Raw genomic sequence first — 20,868 nt, forward strand, 5'->3', positions numbered from 1 at the left:
CATGGAGACATATTTTAATATATATTCAATTGAAATATTATTTAATATCACTTCATTATAATTATGTATATTTCACATTTTGGGATAACGTTCCTCTGAAAGCATCTTTAATCAGTAGAAATAGGACTCTGAATAAAAGTATGGCTGCCTTAAGAATTATAGTAATTATAATGCAATATCTCCTTAAAGCATAGTCTGGAAAAAGAACTGTTTTTCCAAATATACACTGCTCTTTTTGAAATGTATTGTCCTTTGAAGTATGAACATTTCAAATCTGAGAGTTCTTTGGATTCATTTCACATTAATTTACCAGCCTATTGGTGTCCTTGGTGTCTTATGGAATATTTATAATTTGTGTTCATGCTTGTGGTGAGTGTTAAAATCTTCAATATTCAGTCAGCTAGAATTCAGGAAATTTGAAAATACTGAAATGTTTTGCTGATTGCAATGGTTTCATGGATCAAAAATAAAAGCCTGTAGATTTATACCTATGATCAGTAGTGGAGTATTAAAAGGGGGAAAAGAAGTACCAGTGTGGTGTGCTGTCACAAAGAAAAAATGTAGAAAACCTATGGAGCTTGCATCATGACATGCAATACAGCTTTCAGCATTTGAAAAATGCACTGGTTCCTATGGATACCTGTAACTATGATACTTTAACCCAGGCTTGCACAGTTTATATTAGATAGAGGGCATCCCAAGCTTTGTACTACATGAAAAGGGCTGCATTCTAGAATTGAACAGCTCCAGGGCCAAAGTCTTGTCCCAGTTTAGGACAGGACTTCAGAGTTTTAACTTTAAAGCTGCTTTACAGAAATGGTTCTTTGGCTGAACTTTTTCTATTACTGCTTTATACTATTGAAATATTGTTTTTGAATTGTTTTGAACAATGCTAAATTTGTTTCCAAATTTTAAGGCCATCTGTCCCATCTTTCTGCAACAGCTTGCATGTGATTTGAAACAAATCATAAATAATTTTCTTTTCTAGATATCAATGAATGTCTAATATTTGGCATCTGCTCCCAGCTCTGTATCAATGTAAAAGGGTCATATAAATGTACTTGTGAAAAGAACTATAAAGAGAAAAACAGTAGCTGCATTGCAAAAGGTAAGCTGACAAAATAATTCATGACAACAAATGGTCAAAATTGGGAGCATCCTATCAAATTCTGTACCTGTCAACAGTGGTGTCCCCCAAGGCAGTGTTCTAGGACCAACTCTTTTCATATTCTACATAAATGACCTCTGTGATTATATCAAGAGCAACTGGGTTCTCTTCGCTCATGATGTAAAGCTATTCAACACCACAGACAATACTGCTACCCTTCAAAAAGACCTTGACTATGTATCAGAATGGTCAAACAAATGGCACCTTCAAATCTCAACAAATAAATGCTCTGTCCTACATATTGGCAAAACAAATCAGAAAATAAAATACAGGCTGAATAGTCAAGACCTTGTTGATGATCCAAACTCTGTCAAGGACCTTGGAGTACTCATCCCTAATGATCTAAGTGCTAGAGCCCACTGTAACTACATAGCCAAAAAGATGTTAAGAGTTGTTAACCTAATCCTACGTAGCTTTTTCTCTGGTAATATTACACTACTAACTAGAGCATACAAAACATTTGCTAGACCAATACTTGAATACAGCTCATCAGTCTGGAACCAACATTACGTATCTGATATTAACACAGTTGAGAAAGTCCAGAAATATTTCACAAGAAGAGTTCTCCACTCCTCTACTCATTGCAGAATACCTTATGCCACCAGACTTGAAATTCTAGACCTAGAAAATCTAGAACTACGCCGCTTTCGGTCCGATCTAAGCATAGTATATAAAATCATACATTGCAATGTCCTACCTGTCAATGAATACTTCAGCTTCAACTATAACAACACAAGAGCAAACAATAGATACAAACTCAAGGTTAATCGCACCAAATTGGATTGTAGGAAATATGACTTCAGCAACAGAGTGGTCTATGTCTGGAATGCTCTATCTGACTCTGTGGTTTCTTCCCCAAACCCCAAAAACTTTAACCATAGACTGTCTACTATTGACCTCACCCCTTTCCCAAGAGGTCTCTAGGGGGTGTACATAAGCGCACCAACGTGCCTACTGTCCCTGTCCTATTGTTTCTTTTATTTTTTTATTTTTCTTATATGTACCCATGTATTCATAACTATGTTTTTACTTATACCTATTATCTTGTAAGCAATTGACAAAACAAACAAACAAACAAATAAATAAAATGATGCTGGTGCACGCGGCAATTATGACCCTTTTGTGCACAATGGTACTGTAAATAAGAATACAACGGGACACAATGAAAAAGTATTTTTCTTCTGTTCTTACCCCTTAATTGGAAACAAAGCAATATAGTAATTTTGATGACAAACCATTTTATTTATAATCTGATTTGAAATTTTTCACATTCCTGCATATGATGGAAAATGTGAACAAATCTACCTTTTTTTTTGGACCATGCAAATGCATTGTTTCACTGCATAATATTTTTGTATGGAACTGAGGAGAAAATCAAAGCATTATTAAACTTTATCAGTATGCACTGTGCATCTTCTGCCCAAAAAAGAAGCACACAGAGAAAGTTTTTCTTTAGGTTTCTATTTGAGACTAAAAGCCTTAAAAACACATAATGTAATTATGCTGTTTCTGTTTTAAAAGGAATAATTGCTTATGCATCTGATTTTTGTTAATGTACATTTAATCTTGCATTTATTACACTCATTTAATTATTGAAAGCAATAAATTAAAAAGTAATTTGTTTGTAGTTCTTGATCATACCATATGATCTGCTTGGAAAATAGTCTTACCTTCTCTGTCAGTGGGAGTCTCCATCAATTATATTAGACTATTTTCTGTGAATAGAAATAACCATTTTTCAGAACAGTAAATCAGAATCCCAATCCTTCCCTTAAATACACTAATACCAGAAACATATAAAGTATGTTTGAAATATTGCTAATATTACTGAAATTCTTTAAAATTACTCAGATATGTCCCCTTCTGAGGAATCAACAAGTTTCCTTTTATTTCTGCTTTAACATAAATTTGGACTGTAATGGAAACTTCATTAGATTACTAATGTTTACACATAATACTTGCAATTTTCCATAATAAAACTGTACAACCTCCATGTATTTTCCATTATTTATTCTTAAAATATTTTGCAGTGCCCTTCATTAGTAAATATTCCATAGCAATTTACACAAATGGAATAGTGGAACTTTAAGATACAAAACAAGCAGCCTACAGAACCTACTGAACTTTTAAAAATTGCCTAAAAATAACATATCACGCCTAGTATCTGGGGAAAAAATGTTGGCATGAAATGAATGTCTTAGGAAAACCTCACAGGTCATCTGAAATTAACCTGTTTTTTCTAGATGCTTCTCTGAAAAGAAGTAAAGAATGAAAGATCAATACTGTGGTCTACAAGTACTCCTCCTTAGACATAGTCCTAAGTCTATTTGAAAATTAACTCTAATACCTATAATTTATTCAAAAATATATAAAGCAATTCTAAAAATTCCTTTTAAATTTGCAAGAACTGATGCAAATATGCTGCCCTGATAGCTGTAATTTTATTAATTGATGTTTCCTGAAAATTTCCAAAGAAAACTTTAATTACATGATTACAGATGAGAAGTTATCAGGACATGGATAACAGTATACTGTCTTTCTCCCAAAGAAGCAACAACATTTAAATTCATAAATTTACTAGCTGAGCTTCAATTTATTGACTATTATCCAAATTAAGAAATTTAATAACAAAGTTATTATTATAGGGTGAAATAAAATTCCTGTTGATAAAACTCATTCAGAATTCCCTGTAATATCATATAATAGCTTTGTATTGAAGCAAAAAGCATGGGACAAGAAGCAATCCTATAGAACTCATGCCAAGACAACTCTCTATAACAAAACTTTTTGTAAGAACCAAGACCAAAGACTTTCTATTCTAATAACAGGTCTTAATATTTCAAGAAATTTTGAAAATAGGAAAAAAATCTACATACAATGTAATAAAACTTTGTCCTGTACTTTTAAAACAGGTAGAGGAAGGAATAATTTAAAAGAGGGGGAAAGAATGTGTTTCAGTATATATTATTATTGAAATGAGAATAACAATGTATGTGTTAGTTAAGTAAATTCAGGTAAATAAGAAATTGTCATAAGACTTTCTTCAACACATTACTTAACACTGGAATCATTCCTATTGAATTCAGTTAAATTTAAAAATATTTGAAGATAAGTAGGATATGGATTGCAATATAAAAACAAACCATATAAGTATGAAACATTAAATAAATGAATTTCTCTCCTTTTTAATAGTTGAAATTTACTTTATTTTTGTATTTCATTACAACAATTTCCAGGCTCTGAAGATCAAGTTCTCTACATTGCTAATGACACTGATATCCTGGGTTTTGTATATCCATTCAACTACAGTGATGTTCATCAACAGATTACACACATTGAACATAACTCAAGAATAACTGGAATAGATCTATATTATCAAGGGGAAATTATTATTTGGAGTACTCAATTTAATCCAGGAGGCATTTTCTATAAAAAGGTCAATGGGGGAGAAAGAAGACAAAGCAATAGCGGTGTGATAGTAAGTCAACAATTCTGAGATATTTTGCATGTTTTTATCTTGGAATTCTTTTTTCATTTAAATGTGACAGTTTCCAAATACAAAAAGTTCCAGAAAACTTAGAGTTCCAATTCTTTATCCTTGTTAACCATGGTAACTCAGTGTAGATTAAATTTGTGTTGTATTTTTCCTGGAACTGATTTACTATGATTTTAAAAAAAGGTCTTCTTCAAGGTGAACTAGTTCATAATTATCATCACCTTAAGAATAAAAATATGTACACATTAGAGTTTGATAGGTTGTGACCAAATAAAAAATATATTTAGCATCTGTAAAATGTGCCACCCAAAGAAGACTTCTTTGTTGCTATAATACAAAGATACTATCAAAAGAGAATATACGTAGCTCAGGATTGAACTATGGAGTCCTTGATGTTCTCTGGACTTGGTTGTTTTCTTGAAAACTAGGCTACATTACCAACTAAGTAACATTCAGTGCTAGCTGAAGATTTTCAGTGGTGGCGCTGAGGCCATTACTTAATCAAGGGCAAACAACCAAGCTCAGAGAGTGCCAAAAGCTGATTTAATACCAATGTCTTATTTCTTTGTATATCCAAATATCTCCTACGTAGGCTGCAACAAGCAATACAGTAGATTTCAGTACTTCTCAGCTTTGATTGGTTTATTGTCATGTTATTTCTGATTATCAATATCTTGATTTGGCCAATTATCCATGATAATTGAAATATTTATCCTATATTGCATTTATGGTGCATATTTATAAATTAAATTGTAATTTCAAAAGTCAAAAAAGGAATTGTGGATATTGAATCAAAAGCTATTGTTTCCTATACATTATTTGTCTATCAATGCATATATTTCTAATAATTTAATTTTTTTAAAAAAAATTAAGAATGGTATATATTTGTATTTTAAAACTGCTTTTTAAAGGTATTTAATTCAGATAAGCCCCAGGTGACTTCCTTCTGTCCCACATTGGCATTTCTATAGACTGTGAAGAGTCTTTGCAGGAGTTGGAATATCGCTATAGTTGTCCTTGACATAGGACCAGGGGTGGGATTCTACCTGGTCGCACTGGTTCTATAAAACTGGTTGTTTTGATTCTGCACAGTTCGGAGAACTGGCAAATCGCGCCATTGGCTGGCCCCGTCCTGCCTTGCCCAGTCACTTTTTACCTGGCATGCACGCCATCCAACTTGCTTGTGTTGTGCCTTCACCTAATTTTTGGCAAGTTGGTATTTTTCCTTCCCTGCCCCAACCATCAGCTGTTTTCTGAAGATCAACTGTGCTGGGCGATTTAGATTAGCTAGAAATCAGGAAATCGTTGGATTTCTTGCTTTCTAGCTAATCTAAATCACTGTTGTATTGCTTCACCTTTGCCCAGGAGGCTTCCCTGAGAGGCCCAGTCAGGGGTGGTATTCAGGGGGTTGGGGAGGGAAGAAGTGAGAGCAGAGCTGAACCTTCCTTGGGACTGAAGTTTCTATTTTTCAGTGTAGACTCAGGCAGAAGATTGCAGAAAGGTAGATCTCAGAGTAAATATGTGATTCTGTGAGCAACTCAATTTGCCTGCCTGCTTTGCCTGATTTTGGGTAAAAGTTGCTCTTTTTAAATAAAAAATTCAATATTTACATAAATATTTACAATATTTACATACAAGCCATGCCCAGACCACCAAGCCACACCCACAAGTTAGGCAATGCCCACAGAACTGGTTGTTAAGAAATTTGAATCTCACCCCCTGCATAGGACCATAATTGAGCCCAAACCATGGTTGTAACTCATGGCAATTATAAAGAATATCACCATGTATTCTGATTTGCCTTTGCCAGGCACAGTCATTAAAGTGAGAAAAAAAAAACTGGAAAAATAAAACAGCTTGCTGAAGGAGGACAGGTAGCTCCTCTCTATGCACAGAAGCTTCATGATCCAAGCTTCTTTTCTCTAGGGCAGACCTGCATTCCCCTCTGTCTGCTGGAGACACTCTGCCCAGTGGAAGGCAACATAAATCTGTTGCGCAACACTTTTGTTCTCAGAATGAAAAAATCAATTTTCATCCAGCCTCTTTGACAGCAAAAAATGAACAGATTCACTGGAGTCCATTTTCAATCAGTCTTATTGGCTGAAAAAAGGAGATTCCACTCAGTATGGGACAAAATCATCCGAGCAGTATTTTTGCTATCAAAAATGGCTGAAAAAGATCCATCCTGAAACTCAATCAGAAATCCAAACTCAAACTCCCCAGGCGACTGAAGCCTGCTATCTTTCCTACTGAATTCCCTCTTGATTTTGTGGGAGTAGTCAGTAGGAAATATTTCAGATGGCAATCACATGATTTTGGGGTGCTTGGCACAACCAGGTTGTCAAGTGTCCAAATTGCAATTGCATGACCATGGAGCGCAACAACATCTGAAGGTTAGGCACTGGTTATAAGTCCCTTTGTCTAACACTGTTGTAATTTCAAGTGAGCTGGCCTGGGCTGGACCCTCCTATCAAAACCAACTGGAATTAACTGCAGAGGAAGAGGGAGAACCAGCACAACACTGTGCTGCCAAACCCCAACTTCCAAGCTGGTCCAGAAGGCTACCATGATCAATGGTATAGAAACCTGCTTAGAGGTCAAGAAGAGCAAAAATGGATACATTACCCCCTGCTTCTGCTAGAGGTCATCCAAGAGTGACATCGATGCTATCTCAATCCCATATCCCAGCCTGAATCCTGAGTGCAAGGGGTCCAGATAATAATCCACTTCATCCAGAACCCTATGAAGCTGCTGTGCAACAGCTTTCTCTACAACAAACCTGAGCATTTTACAGCTCCCATGCCACATCTGGTCTTTTGGCTGTCCCTGTTCAGCCTGCTTGAAGTTAATCAGAAATTAGAAATCAAATAAGTAAATAAGTGTGCTGCAGGAAGCAGGAGAAGAAGGTGAGTCGAGTTCAACGCTGCATAGTTGTATTGCGCTCCTTCAGTTGACTAGCTGAGGTTTTTTCACCTGTTTGCTAAACCCTATCAATTGATACTCCAAATACCATTTGTATCATTGCTACTATATGGTCCCCTTAGAGCTATTCTTTGTTATATATACTCATGAAGAAATTATGAAACGGCAATTGCAAAATCTTAATGGCTTAAAAGGCAAAAATACAATATACAAAGCAATTGTGGCAATCTATGAAGCATAAAGTAGAATGATATCTAAATATTTTCGGAAAAATATAAATTTGAAAGCAATATAGGCTATTAAAATATATAGATTTTTATACTTTAAATGTTCTTTCAAGCTCAATGTTAAAATGGTAGGCTTCTTTATAAACCAATCAGGTCAAATAATTAAATAGCAGAGCGATTTAAAACATCTATTTTTTTTATTTTATTTTTGCTTTCTTTCTAGTGTCCTGAATTCAAACGCCCTAGAGACATTGCAGTTGACTGGATAGCTGGAAACATTTACTGGACTGATCATTCCAGAATGCATTGGTTTAGTTATTATACAACTCATTGGACAAGTTTAAGATACTCCATCAATGTGGGACAAATAAATGGACCAAACTGCACAAGACTCCTTACAAATATGGCAGGAGAACCATATGCAATTGCCGTAAATCCGCTGAAAGGGTATGTTGTTAACAAGAACTTTTATGATAGGCATTATGTGAACTATTATATAATGAAAGTGCCTCTGGAATGACATAGTTTCTGTGTTTGCTTGGCCCTACTCTTCACAGAGAAGGAAATTAGTCCTTTCTTGCCTGCTTCTTTACTTGTCGGAAAATTCTCATTTAAAATTATTCAAAATGCAAATTCCCTATGAGATCAGCTAGAATGACTTTAATATTTTAATTTAAATAATAGCCAGTTGAATAATCCAATGGATCCTGGTAAAGAATAGAAATATGAATATGCAGAGGACTGAAACAAACATACAATGCAGAAAATAACATACAGAAGAACACTGAAAAATATATATCTGTTTTCAGTACTCATTTCACTTGAGCCTGATTACATCTATACTGCCTTGAACTTCCACTTCTTATTACAATTCAAACAATGGCTAGGAGATGCTATTTAGAAACAAAATAAACCATAGCTCAATAAAATATTGTCGTATGCCTTGGGAAAATATGTGAGAGTTCTCAGATGCATGTTTACATTCAGGGAACAAGACAAAAATAAATCTGTGTTATGAAGACACCACTAACTGGCAATTTTAAAAGAAGGAATCCTTGGCCTTTACTCAGAGGATATTATAAAGTGACATGGATAAAGAATGGCCACTGGCTTATTATCCTGCATCCCTAGCAATGCTAACTAGCCAGGCTTATTATTCCTGACTTCACATCTCAGTCCTGCGTGAATATGTCTGACCAGGGCCGACAGGAAGTCATAATCTTTAGATCTTACCATAGAATGAATGCTTGTAAGAACATTATAGCACATCCATAATTAACCAGAGATATTAAAATATCCCATGACAAGTTACCATGTACATGGTCTAGAGCTTATATCTGGGCATTATTCTCACTTGGGTTCATGGAATAGAGTTTCTTCAGTTTCAAAATAAAAGATAGGTAGTTTTGTGAATTCTCAGAAGAACATAAATAAATTGACATATAGCAGTAGACTCTTTGTGTTAAGTATAATGGAATAGTACTATGTGATTTATGTTTGGGATTTACAGCATGATGTATTGGACTGTAATTGGAGATCGTTCTCATATAGAAGAAGCAGCGATGGATGGTACTTTGAGGAGGATAATAGTACAAAAAAATTTACAAAGACCAACAGGTACAGCTAAGTTTTAATAATACATTATATATTAATGGACTTTATTTCAGCTATTCTGAAGTGTTATTCTGTGTTATATTGCAACCTAGTAATAATCCTGATTTGGTATTTTGTGTATTGTTTGGTATTTTATGTAATAGTTTTCTATATGCTGCAAGAATTACTTTTTTCTAATTTTTGTTGCAAGGATGTACTTTCCACAGAACCATTTTTTTCTTTTATTGAAATATCATATCCAGATTGTACTTTTAGGATAACATATCTTTGCAATATATAAAACAATATATACCATATAGAACTATAGTACTTGTTTTTTGATGCTTATTAATTCAGTCATAGTATCTGCAAGGATTAAGTGGGGTAAATGACATAATGAACCATCCAGAGTTGCATTTTAAGATAAGTAGCTATACCAATCTTTTAAATCAATATGAAATGAAATATGCACCACAATGTTGTGACACGTAGTACATAACTTATACACTTGAATTCACTGTTGGGATCCAGTGTAAAATGTTGGGCAATGTTCATCCTGTTTCCATCACTGTGAGTTGTACCTGATTGTTTTGATTGCAAAAGAACAATTTTAAAAGTTTCCATATACAGTGACAAATAGTTACAGCTGCATTTGACCATTACATCTTTTTAAAATTTCTATAATTTATTATCTATAGCTTTTAAAATAAATAAGCAAATCAATGCATGTGATATTTTCTTACTAACCTTACAGGTTGGTAAGACAGATTGCACAATTGCTGCTTTCTGACTATTAGAATGAGTAGCATACAAATAAATCAATAATATCCACATTGTTAAAGTTCATTGTACAGATAAATTAATATTAATATTTTATTCAATCATTGATAATATGTGCAGGTTAGCAATTATCTCCACATATGACTAAGAAGAATAATGAAGGACAATGTGAGAAAGAATGCTTTGACATCATTCTTATTTGTACAGTAAAGAAAGTCCTTCAGTGTGGATATAATCCTAACAATTATAAAGCATGCCACTATCAAAGCATTCTTTAAACTGGAATTTTACAAGGAAATATTATTTTAACAATATATCTCAATATATCTGAGTTGACATAACAATCTGTATATTGATCTTAGAAATTTATATGTAATATATAAAAGTTATGCAAGAAATATAACGTAAAGTTTAAGAAAGTGGTATGAAAAATGAACAGCTTTTTGTAAGTATACATTACAGGAATAATGTACATTATAGACATTAGGTATCTTTGCATCCTACATATATCTGTGATTTTTTTTTACTATAGAATATAGACATAAGTTTCCTTGGTAAAGAATGAAATCTTGGGAATCAGGAAATTATTGGAGACTTAGCACGGCAAGCAATTAAAGAAGACTGTGTTTTCAATCTTTCTAAGAAACAAGAAAGATTAATACAATGTTATATTAGCGTATTTCTGTTTTTGCTCTTATATACTAGAGTTGTTAGGAGAAATTATTATTCTTATTTGCATATATGTGCTCTCAGTATTGACATAAAAGTTTTACCTATCATTTAGAGTGTATGAATCAAGTGTTAAAATATTAACAAATAAAAATATTATCAAAACAGTGGCAGATTGCGAAACTCTGAACAAAACTCTGTATTACTGAGATATTTTTAATGTCTTGTCAAAGATTGAACAAAATCTAAATTAAATGTCTGCACCTTGGAAAAGTTGGAGCTGATTTAAATTACAGTAGATAACTGCAATGTTCATGATTTTTCCGAAGTGAAAATCAGATGTCAAGCATAGCCAATTTTAGACTGGATTAGAATTCAGTAATACTCATTATAAGCCAATTTTTACTTTGGATAATGCACATTGATTCCACCATAATTAATGCTGAATGTGAAATCAATATTGCAAAGTGAAGTACTCTGTTGCAAACAAACAATATATAGGAATTCAATAATATTCAACTTATTTATCATGATCAATTAATTTATTGGTCCTGGATATACCTTCATTTACTTGCTTAGACGTTATAGTGATTTTATGAAACCTCATAATAGATTTATTTTATGAATTTGTAGTCAGTTTACTTAAATAGGTGAATATGGCATGTTTGATTTTTCTCATTAACATTTCTCTTCCTTAAATTAATTTAATCTTTGCCTTTTCTATTTGTGATTTAAAAAATAATAATCTGCTTTAAAATATTTATATTATTGTTAATCTTTTTAGCATATATTTTAATTTGCTTAATTTTTAGCATACATTTTCTACCCACCATCTTTTAAATTTTTGTATCCATTTTATACTAATATCTAAATTTTCCTACCTTCTTTTCGTACTTAGTCTGATGTAAAGCAGGCTTTCTAAGATAATATGTATTTCTTCATATCTTTCTTTCATATGTGCAAATTTTTTTTGCAACTGGGAGTTACATCAAGTCTAGAAACCTTACTTTTGTAAGTATGAAGGATGACGGAGTTTCCTTCACATTTATCCTCATCCCTAATTTAGGTCCTCTTTTAATCCATTAATGTAGCATCCAAATACAAACTACTATATAGGCAGTTTATACCAGGGTTCTCTTTTGGAGACTTCTTCATCCAACAGTTGTTATGTATAACATCTGCATTCTCAAACACTACAGGCACTGTTCCTATGCATCTTTCTTGAAAGGATGGATTTAAGTATATCAAGAGTTATATAACTGTCTGCATGTTGGGACTAACTACATTGTTCTATGGAGAAATTCAAATCTAGAAGCACACTTCTAAAATTTGGTCTCACCTATTGTTTTGTATAGTTCTGTAAAAAAATCTAGGATTGCAAGATTATTTTTTTATGCAGTGTTTTATATTCAAATTCTTAACTAATATGTTTGCAGGTCTAGTGGTTGATAACTTCAGTCAACGCTTGTTCTGGGCTGATTTTGAATTATCAGTAATTGGCAGTATTCGTTTTGATGGCTCTGATTCAGTTATATGTGTTAGCAGCAAACAAGGTAAGTGTATATTTGTATAAATGTTTGAGGGTTCTGCTCAGTATCTTAGCTGTTCCCAGCATTGCACTCTTCTGGATAGAGAGCTCTAATGTTCCCAGGATCTTTTGGAATCATTGTTTCAGCATAGCAGTCACAGCTCCGAGTGCTCGTACTACCACTGAGCCAGTTTGGCCTTTACTTTTCACATCTTTTCTAATTCCTACTTAAGGCCTTGGTACTCCAGTTTCTCAAACTCCTTCCTGATTTTGCTGTCCCTTGGCACCACTGACCATCACTATCTTCTGTCTGGTCTACTATCACAATATCTGTCATAGTATTGATTGGCCAGTACCTACCTGTCCGTCTGGATCTGGAAGTCCCACAGGTTCTTAGCTCTATTATTCTCAAAGACCTGTGGAATCTCCCATTTGGACTTGGGAAGGTCTAGCCCATACATTATGCAGGTGTTCCTATACACAATGCCAGTTACTTGCTTGGGTTGTTCAATATATGCTGTTCCTTCCTGGATCTTACATCCTGTCGGCATGTGTCTCTTAGAATTGTCTCAGAGGCCTCTCTAAAGGTGCTTAGTGCCTGTTCTAGTACTGCTATGATCAGTGCTTAAGTGCTGATCATTATCTTCCATTATCCCATGCAGGATCTTGTCTTGCCATAGTACTTTCTTTGTCTAAATTTCCTTCTACATCTGCTGCTACCTCAGGCATTCTCTCAGCAGAATATCAATGGGTACATCTTTTGATTGAACACTCCGGGTTTTATTCAGGACAGTGGCTTTGACATTCCTAGACTCCACCTGCCCATGGATGGGCAGGTGTACAGTTTCTGGGTGTTGGACTTCAGGTGGAAGGTTTCATACATTATGAGGAGCTTCCAGGTCTTCACATTGGCAGTCTCCATGTCCTTCATGGCCAATTCAGTATACCAGCAAGGTATTTAATACATGGCAGTGTATATGTGTTGATGGTTGACGGTGTGGATCTTGCTCTTTTCATTAAACTGGCTCTTCATGTCCCCATCTTTTGATGATATTTAGAAGTTGCTATCTTCCTTGCCTTGTCTTTCTGGTTGCTATGTGACTGTGGGGTATCAAGCAGGTATGTGACCTGCTGGTAGTTTTACAAACCAGTTATGAGTACCTTGGTATCTCACAGTCACAGGGCAACCAATATCTTGTTGACTCAGTATAATGCCAGTATCCACAGATCCATGTTTATGTCACTGAGTCATAGGATTTCCTGTAATTAATTCCAACTATTCTTAGATTGTCTAGGCTTTACATCTTGAACAGCTGTTATATCTATGAGCAACTGGTATTTTGAGCCTCTGGTATTGTTCTCAATGCCCTTCTGAGATATGCTTATATACTTAGCCATATGGGTCCTATAGCTTGGTGGCTTTGGTACCTGATAGGACTTTCCATGTTGTTATTATTGTCTGCTAGTAGGATGTGAAGCTGTTTCATAACCAGCATATTTCCTTGTGTTCAGCAATCTGAGTGGGAGTCTGTTGGGAATCTGCTCCTAGCTGGTGATTCTTGTGTGCTGCTAAGCAATCATGCATTTTTGACAGAAGATATGAATAAGTTCCAGGCCAGATGCTGTCCAGCAGTTCACGTTCTTGATTCAATACTGGATGTCTAATAGTGTGATAATAATTAGTTCTTTTACTGGAATCTTTCTGTGGTCTGCTCTCAATTCCTGCAGACACTTTGCAGTAATGTTATGTATCTTCCCTTTTTCCTTCTGGTTCTGCTGTTACTGTATTATTGCGTTGCAGTTGGGATTATACTTTAGTTGGTTCTTTAGAGAACAGGACATTTACCTTCTTGACCTCTGCTTCTCTAATATAGCTCCTTAGCCTAGTAGCCAGTGCTCTGAGACCTTGTTTAACAGTCAATAGGGCTTCACATGGAAACAGGAGCTGGGTTTTTTTTCACTAGCCAAGTAGTTCCAGCAGTTTACTAATTTATCTCCAAATTTCCTTGATCTTATCCTTTAATCTCATTTTCTGGGGGTAGGGGGGAGTGTATGCATTGCTTCTCATCTTAATTGTGTAATCAACCACCTCCAGGATTATTACAGAGGCTGTAATGTATTCAGTTTATTGGTTTGCATTTGTAAAGAATTTTGTGAGGGCATTATTGTCATCTTCCAGTATATGTCTGAATATAATTCTCCACTGAGCATTTAATTAATTAATTGATTTGATTTGATTTGATTTGTCAGTCGCTTACAAGATAATATGTATAAGTATAAACATGAAAATAGGTACAAATAAATAGGTACGAATAAATTCTAGGCACAATTATGCACTTATGCACACCCCTTACAGACCTCTTAGGAATGGGGTGAAGTCAATAGTGGATAGTTTGAGGTTAAAGGAGTGGGGGTTAGATGATGTAACAACAGAGTCAGGTAGTGCATTTCAGGCATTGACCACTCTGTTGCTGAAGTCATACTTTCTGCAATCAAGTTTGGAGCGGTTTACATTGAGTTTGTATCTGTTGTGTGCTCTTGTATTGTGGTTGAAGCTGAAGTAGTCATTGACTGATAGGACATTGTAGCAGATAATTTTGTGTACTATGCTTACATCCAACCATAGGCGGCGTAGTTTGAGGTTGTCCAAGCCCATTAAGCATTGGTTATAAGGGTTGACTGTTTAGCTTTACAAAATTACAAGTTTGCAAAGCTTTACAAATTTAAAATTTACAAATAAATAAAATAAATTAAAATCGCTTGAGATTTTTAAGCAGAGATTGGACAATTTGTTTTTCTGGGTTTTCTTGAGTCCAGGAAGTAATGTATAATTAGCCTATCTGTTTATGAAAGCATCTTTCTCTTCACTATGCTGAAGCATTGGGTGATTGGCTATTTCTCAGTGTAGATGTAGGTCTTTCATCCGTCCATAGTATCCTCCTATGCTTCATGTATCACGTCTCATTACATCTGCTGTTTTAGCATTCCATCAATTCCAGATTCTTTCATTTATGAATGATTTATTCCAATAACCTATTTACTGTCAGATTTTACTGGTTCCCCAACATCTGATACAGACCTTGTGATGCTTCTTGGCATCATCTGAGTCATTATGACTCTCTTCGTTTGTGGCTCTTATATCTGAAGTAGCCAGATTAGGGAGTCTTTGCCTAAGGACCCCTACTGGTAAGGTGTGTTTGTTTTCAATTGAATTGTACAGTTTTTATGTTGTATTAAAACTGGAATAAAATTTGATTTATTTTGGTCTGATTTTTTTACATCTCAAAAGCCTGGCATTTTATTAAGGGTGTGTAAAGTTTTTATATATCCACTGGATGTATATGTGTGCATGTGTGTGCATGTGCAATGCACACTGTGCATATCCCCAAGATTTTGTTTTCTCCTAGAGGTTTTTTTTTTTTAAATTCTAACCAAATTGAAGTCAATGAACAGAAGGACAAAAGATTATGCTTTACTGCATTGTTTACAGGACAAAGTACTTTGTTATCTTTTGATGCTTCTGCATAAGTATTAGAAAATGATAATAATAACTTTCCTATTTGAATTATTTTAGCTGAGGAAATTTTCTGTAATGTTAAAAGCTAATTCAGATTCTCCATGCATTCTGTTCATAAGAACTCCCTGTTCAGAAGAAAGAAATTAAATATGAAAAGTGGTATAAAAGATTTGCCTTTTTTGTTGTATTGAACTCCAAAATACTGTATGATAAATTCTAAAGTATAATTATCAGTTGAAGTACTTCATCTGGATCTTTTGCTGGATAGGAAGGATGCATATTTCCAGTGGAGAAGTCACATTGGATTCCTTATTTTTCTTGTCAACTTTATCAACTTCAGATGCTGTTCATAAAATCAAAATATCACTACAAAAATACCATCATTAGTTTATATGTTAGTATAGAAATGTCATCCAAATTGAAATGTGTATTTCTTTTTACTTATTTAAGGCTTACTACATCCTCATAGAATTGATATTTTTGAGAACTATATATATGGAGCTGGACCTAAAAATGGTGCATTTAGAGTGCAAAAATTTGGCCATGGTGCCGTAGAATATTTGAATTTGGAGACTGATAAAACAAAAAGTGCCTTGATTTCACATCGCTACAAGCAAATACATTGTGAGTATATTTTATTACTTTCAGGGGAAAAAATTAAAATATTTCAATATTCAAAATAGCATACAAAATAAATATATAACTTATTCACCCCTTCCCATGCATTGATACATTAGACTTCAGAGACTGAGTAAATGAGCTATTTTGGGATAGCATTAGGAATAGCAATAGCAATAGCACTTAGACTTATATACCACTTCACAGTGCTTTACAGCCCTCTCTAAGCAGTTTACAGTCAGCATATTGCCCCCCAAAATCTGGATCCTCATTTTATTGACCTTGGAAGGATGGAAGGATGGTGAGATTCAATCTGCCAAACTGCCGGCAGCCAGTGATCAGCAGAAGTAGCCTGCAATACTACACTCTCATCACTGCGCTACCATGGCTCTATCTATAAAAGCTATAGAAAGATCTCTTACTGGGCTTAATAATAAAATGTTTTGTAGTTACAAGAGAAGAAAAATATTTTATTATAACAATCTCTTCCCTGCTAACCTTTGGGACACCCATAAATTATCTTCTCTTGCAATAAGCCTTTACTGCTAAAGGTGCTCTTTAGTTGGAGACACGTTGTTGGGGAAGAGGTCATGAAGTAGATTATGACACGAAGTGTGGTATATTTTCTTCTTCATTACAATTTATGGTGTAGACTCCCTATAAATTTGTATAAAAAACAAATAAATAAAATGAAATCCTGATATCTTAAAGGTGTTTGAGGGAGATTGTGTTTGGTTAGGTTTTTGGTTCTTGGTTTGCTTTGTCTTTTGTCCTTTTTGTTTTTTATTCCTTCAAGTCATTTTTTTTATTTTGTTTTATGCCTATAGTTTTCTTGGCAAAGTCTTTCAGAAATGGTTTGCAATTGTCTCCTTCCTAGGGAGTGACTGGCTCAGGATCACCCATCTGGCTTCATAATTCTCCCAGTTTCTAACCTGATGCCTTAACCACTATATGAAACTGTTTCTTGTTATTTGTGTTTATGGCTTCCATAAACTGTAGGATACCAAATTGCTTACCACTTCTTGTCTGAGAATCTGTTCATGAAAACAGAGGATCAGGATTTGTTTTTAGTTGTTCCCTTCTATTAATGGGATTGGGGGACAGGCTCAGGGCTAAATCTTAACGTTTATACTATAAGGGCCTTGCTTCTTATTTCATTATTTATTTGAAAAATAATCCATATTACGCTTCTTTCTTTTCTCCTTCCGAATAGCACTCAATCCTTGTCTGCAGTTAACCTGTGAGTTCCTGTGTTTACTCAATCCTTCAGGTGCAGCTTGCATATGTCCAGAAGGAAAGGCAATGTTTAATGGAAAATGCAGTGATTTGAACATGTTAGGTGGGTACTGACATTTATTTAAGCACTTAATCTTATATAAAGTAATTGTGGATGAGTGAATAATGCTAAATTCTCTATTTTTATATTTCTTTCAATGTCTGAAATCTAAATAAATGAATGCATTTGAATATTGTAAACATGCAGGTTATTAATTTTGATTAATAACCTGAGTATTTGACTTCTAAAATCTTGGCTTTTAAAGTCAAATCTACCTAAAAGTTGTATTCTATTATCTGAATTTCCCTCCCACTAAATTTACATATTTTAAAGGACATCAGCACCCCTCAATGCTGTTAGTTATTTATATATTATACTTCTGCTCTTCTACAATCAAAAGTCTCAAAGCAGCTTACTGGATACATAAACAAAACATCCATAACGAGGTTAAAACCAATCAAATGAATCACAACAATGATAACAATAATCACATCAGTTTCCACATATAAATATAAAGACACAAAGTTGGCAAAGAAATAAATATTGCAGTTTACAAATGTGACATTTGGGATTTGAATATCAAATATATCGGGACATTATCAATTTTGGAAAAATCTACTTTTGTTTGATGATGCTACAACATTTTAATTCAACATGAGTGCACAGATCAGCTGTACCAATTACACTAAGTTTAGATTTGTGCAAAGAATTTACAAAGGAAGCTAGCACAAAGAAAACACTTACATTCATAGCTTCCAGGGTCCTCTTGAAGGCTTGGTAACTTTCACAGTTCAGCATGCCAGTTCCCCATAACCATTCTTTTTACCTCTAATGGAAATGTTATCTGTGTATGCAAAACGTTAATTCAGAATACTTAAGAGAAACTTCAAAGGAAGTCATGGCTATGGAAAGTTAGTGCTACTTCAGTGCTTCAACAATGATGTTTTACTTATACCAATGTGCTGCATGACTTACTCAGTTGAGTGCTTTGCAGAACTCTATTAGTAGCAATGCCTTGAGAAGAAACATTCACCTGAGTTCTGAGCAGCAAACAGCACTGGATGGTTGTAACTGATATTGTGTCCATTAATACACTTCTGTGCTAACAATTTCTTTATTCTGGTTCTTTAATTTCATTTCCTGGATGAACAGTGAAAGTGATAATCATCTCCTCTCATGATCTTTGTGTTTATATCTTAAGTACAGATGAGACTTGTAAACTGGCTTGTGAAAATGGAGGTAGATGTGTTATAAATGAAAAAGGTGATCAAAGATGTTATTGTTGGCCAAGTTATTCAGGGGACAGATGTGAAATTAACCATTGTAACAATTATTGTCAGAATGGAGGAACATGCCTAGCTTCAGTTCTTGGTAAATATTTTTTTTTATTTTCTCTATTTATTGTAGACAATGGAAAACAATTATTTTATAGTTGATCAATTATTTTATAGTTTCATTATTAGTAATGAAAATTCTGTGATTATTATGACTAAAGCATAAAGCACTAAAATTTGTATGATTTTTCATTTTCTTCTAGAAAAAATGATACTGACATATGTAGAAAATGTGCTACGAATGGCTTCCTTGTTTTCCTTGCAATGTGAGAGTGTGGAAACCTCACATCCAGGGTAAAGGGTTATGTGGCAGATTTGAAAGGGGAAATGCAATTCAGGCACCCATTTTTTCCTCTTACCAATCATATGCATAAATTTCCAAGGATTTAAAATTATTCCTAAAAAATGCATAGTTCTGATCAATTAGACCATTATAATCTAGCTACCTGTTCTATAATTTTTGTTAGATAATTTTACATAATTTTACAGAGGTCAATGGCTCTAAGAAAGATTTTTATTTGATTTAATATTCCTTTGTTCTGTGATGAAAATGTTAGCCTGCTATTAATGCTGAATGGGTCATGAGGGGCCAGCATAGCTAATTTTAAAGACACTCTCACCTAAGATAAGAAAATGAAGTATTGAACTATTGAAGAACAATATGGTGTTTCTACCTCTCTTCAAATGTGTCTTATAATATTAAAGACACATGAAATGATTTCTTAGAAGCTGATTAACTTGGCATAGTCAATAACTCAGTGCAGACAAAAAATGCAAAATGAGATTGTATAATAAGCTGAATGTGCTCAGTCAAACAATCATTAAAAGTAACATGAGGCTGCAGCTCTTTTGAACATCTATTTAACTCCAGGATTCAGATAACTATGTCAGGAGATGTGAACATTAATTGAGGAGAAACCAGGGCAACTCTGTAGCCTCTCATAATAGAAATAGAAAATATTGTTCTTCAGTTCAGATTAATGCTTTGAGAAAGAATTGTAACAAATGAATGCCTATTAGATAGCAGGGTGAGGATACTCAAAAATGGTTGAGATGTAAAAAACCTGTAAGTCCCATCCACATTTGGTGCAATTTTGTAATCTTTTAGGTAGAGAACTTACTGCCTAAATTATTAGTCACTACTTTTAAAACAGGACAAAAGTTGACAACTAAAATACTCGTGCATCAGTAGTTGATTTTATGTACTGTGTTATATTCTTAGATCAGGAGTGTCAAATTCAAGACCTTCAGGCTGGATTCAGCCTGCAGGGTGATTAGATCTCGCCCGCAGAGCTGCCCTGGAAACAGCAAAGGACCTGCCCACGGTCCCTCTGCCAGCCAAAACAGAGCTCAGGAGAGCTGCGCATGGCCCTCCTGAGCCCTGTTTTCACTGGCAGATGGTTGCAGGAGATCGTCATAGCCAAAAATGAAGATTGGGGGACCATTTTTGCTGGCAGAGCGTTAGGGCCACCACAGACATCCTGACACAAGTGATGTCAATCTGGCCACATCCAGCCTGGCCACGCCCATCCCAGATCCCAAGGTCAAACACAACCCTGATGTGGCTCTCAATAAAATTGAGTCTGACACCCCTGTCTTAGATCTTCATAAAAGAGAGCTGAAATACATGCCATCCCATTGAGTTTTCCCTTCATTAACTAAATGATTGTAAGTTCATTTTTCATTGATATCCTGTAATTGTATTGGGTGGCCAATAAAAGTTGTAGGAGGATTTGGGTA

General features: G+C 34.5%; 1 protein-coding gene across 1 annotated transcript in view; it reads left to right on the forward strand.

The window, feature by feature from the left end:
- Positions 1–20,868, forward strand: part of LRP1B (LDL receptor related protein 1B) — a 702,645-nt gene that overhangs the window by 648,482 nt on the left and 33,295 nt on the right. Inside the window, exons 76-83 of the mRNA XM_087955711.1 lie at positions 989–1,108; positions 4,405–4,646; positions 8,037–8,260; positions 9,324–9,430; positions 12,292–12,408; positions 16,351–16,524; positions 17,732–17,857; positions 19,001–19,165. Coding sequence (XP_087811837.1) covers positions 989–1,108; positions 4,405–4,646; positions 8,037–8,260; positions 9,324–9,430; positions 12,292–12,408; positions 16,351–16,524; positions 17,732–17,857; positions 19,001–19,165 — 1,275 coding nt within the window. The remainder of the gene's footprint in view (positions 1–988; positions 1,109–4,404; positions 4,647–8,036; positions 8,261–9,323; positions 9,431–12,291; positions 12,409–16,350; positions 16,525–17,731; positions 17,858–19,000; positions 19,166–20,868) is intronic.

Source organism: Notechis scutatus, chromosome 1 (genome assembly GCF_049901735.1).
Source record: "Notechis scutatus isolate UNSWTSFEM ecotype Mainland chromosome 1, rNotScu1.2, whole genome shotgun sequence".
NCBI lineage: Eukaryota > Metazoa > Chordata > Lepidosauria > Squamata > Elapidae > Notechis > Notechis scutatus.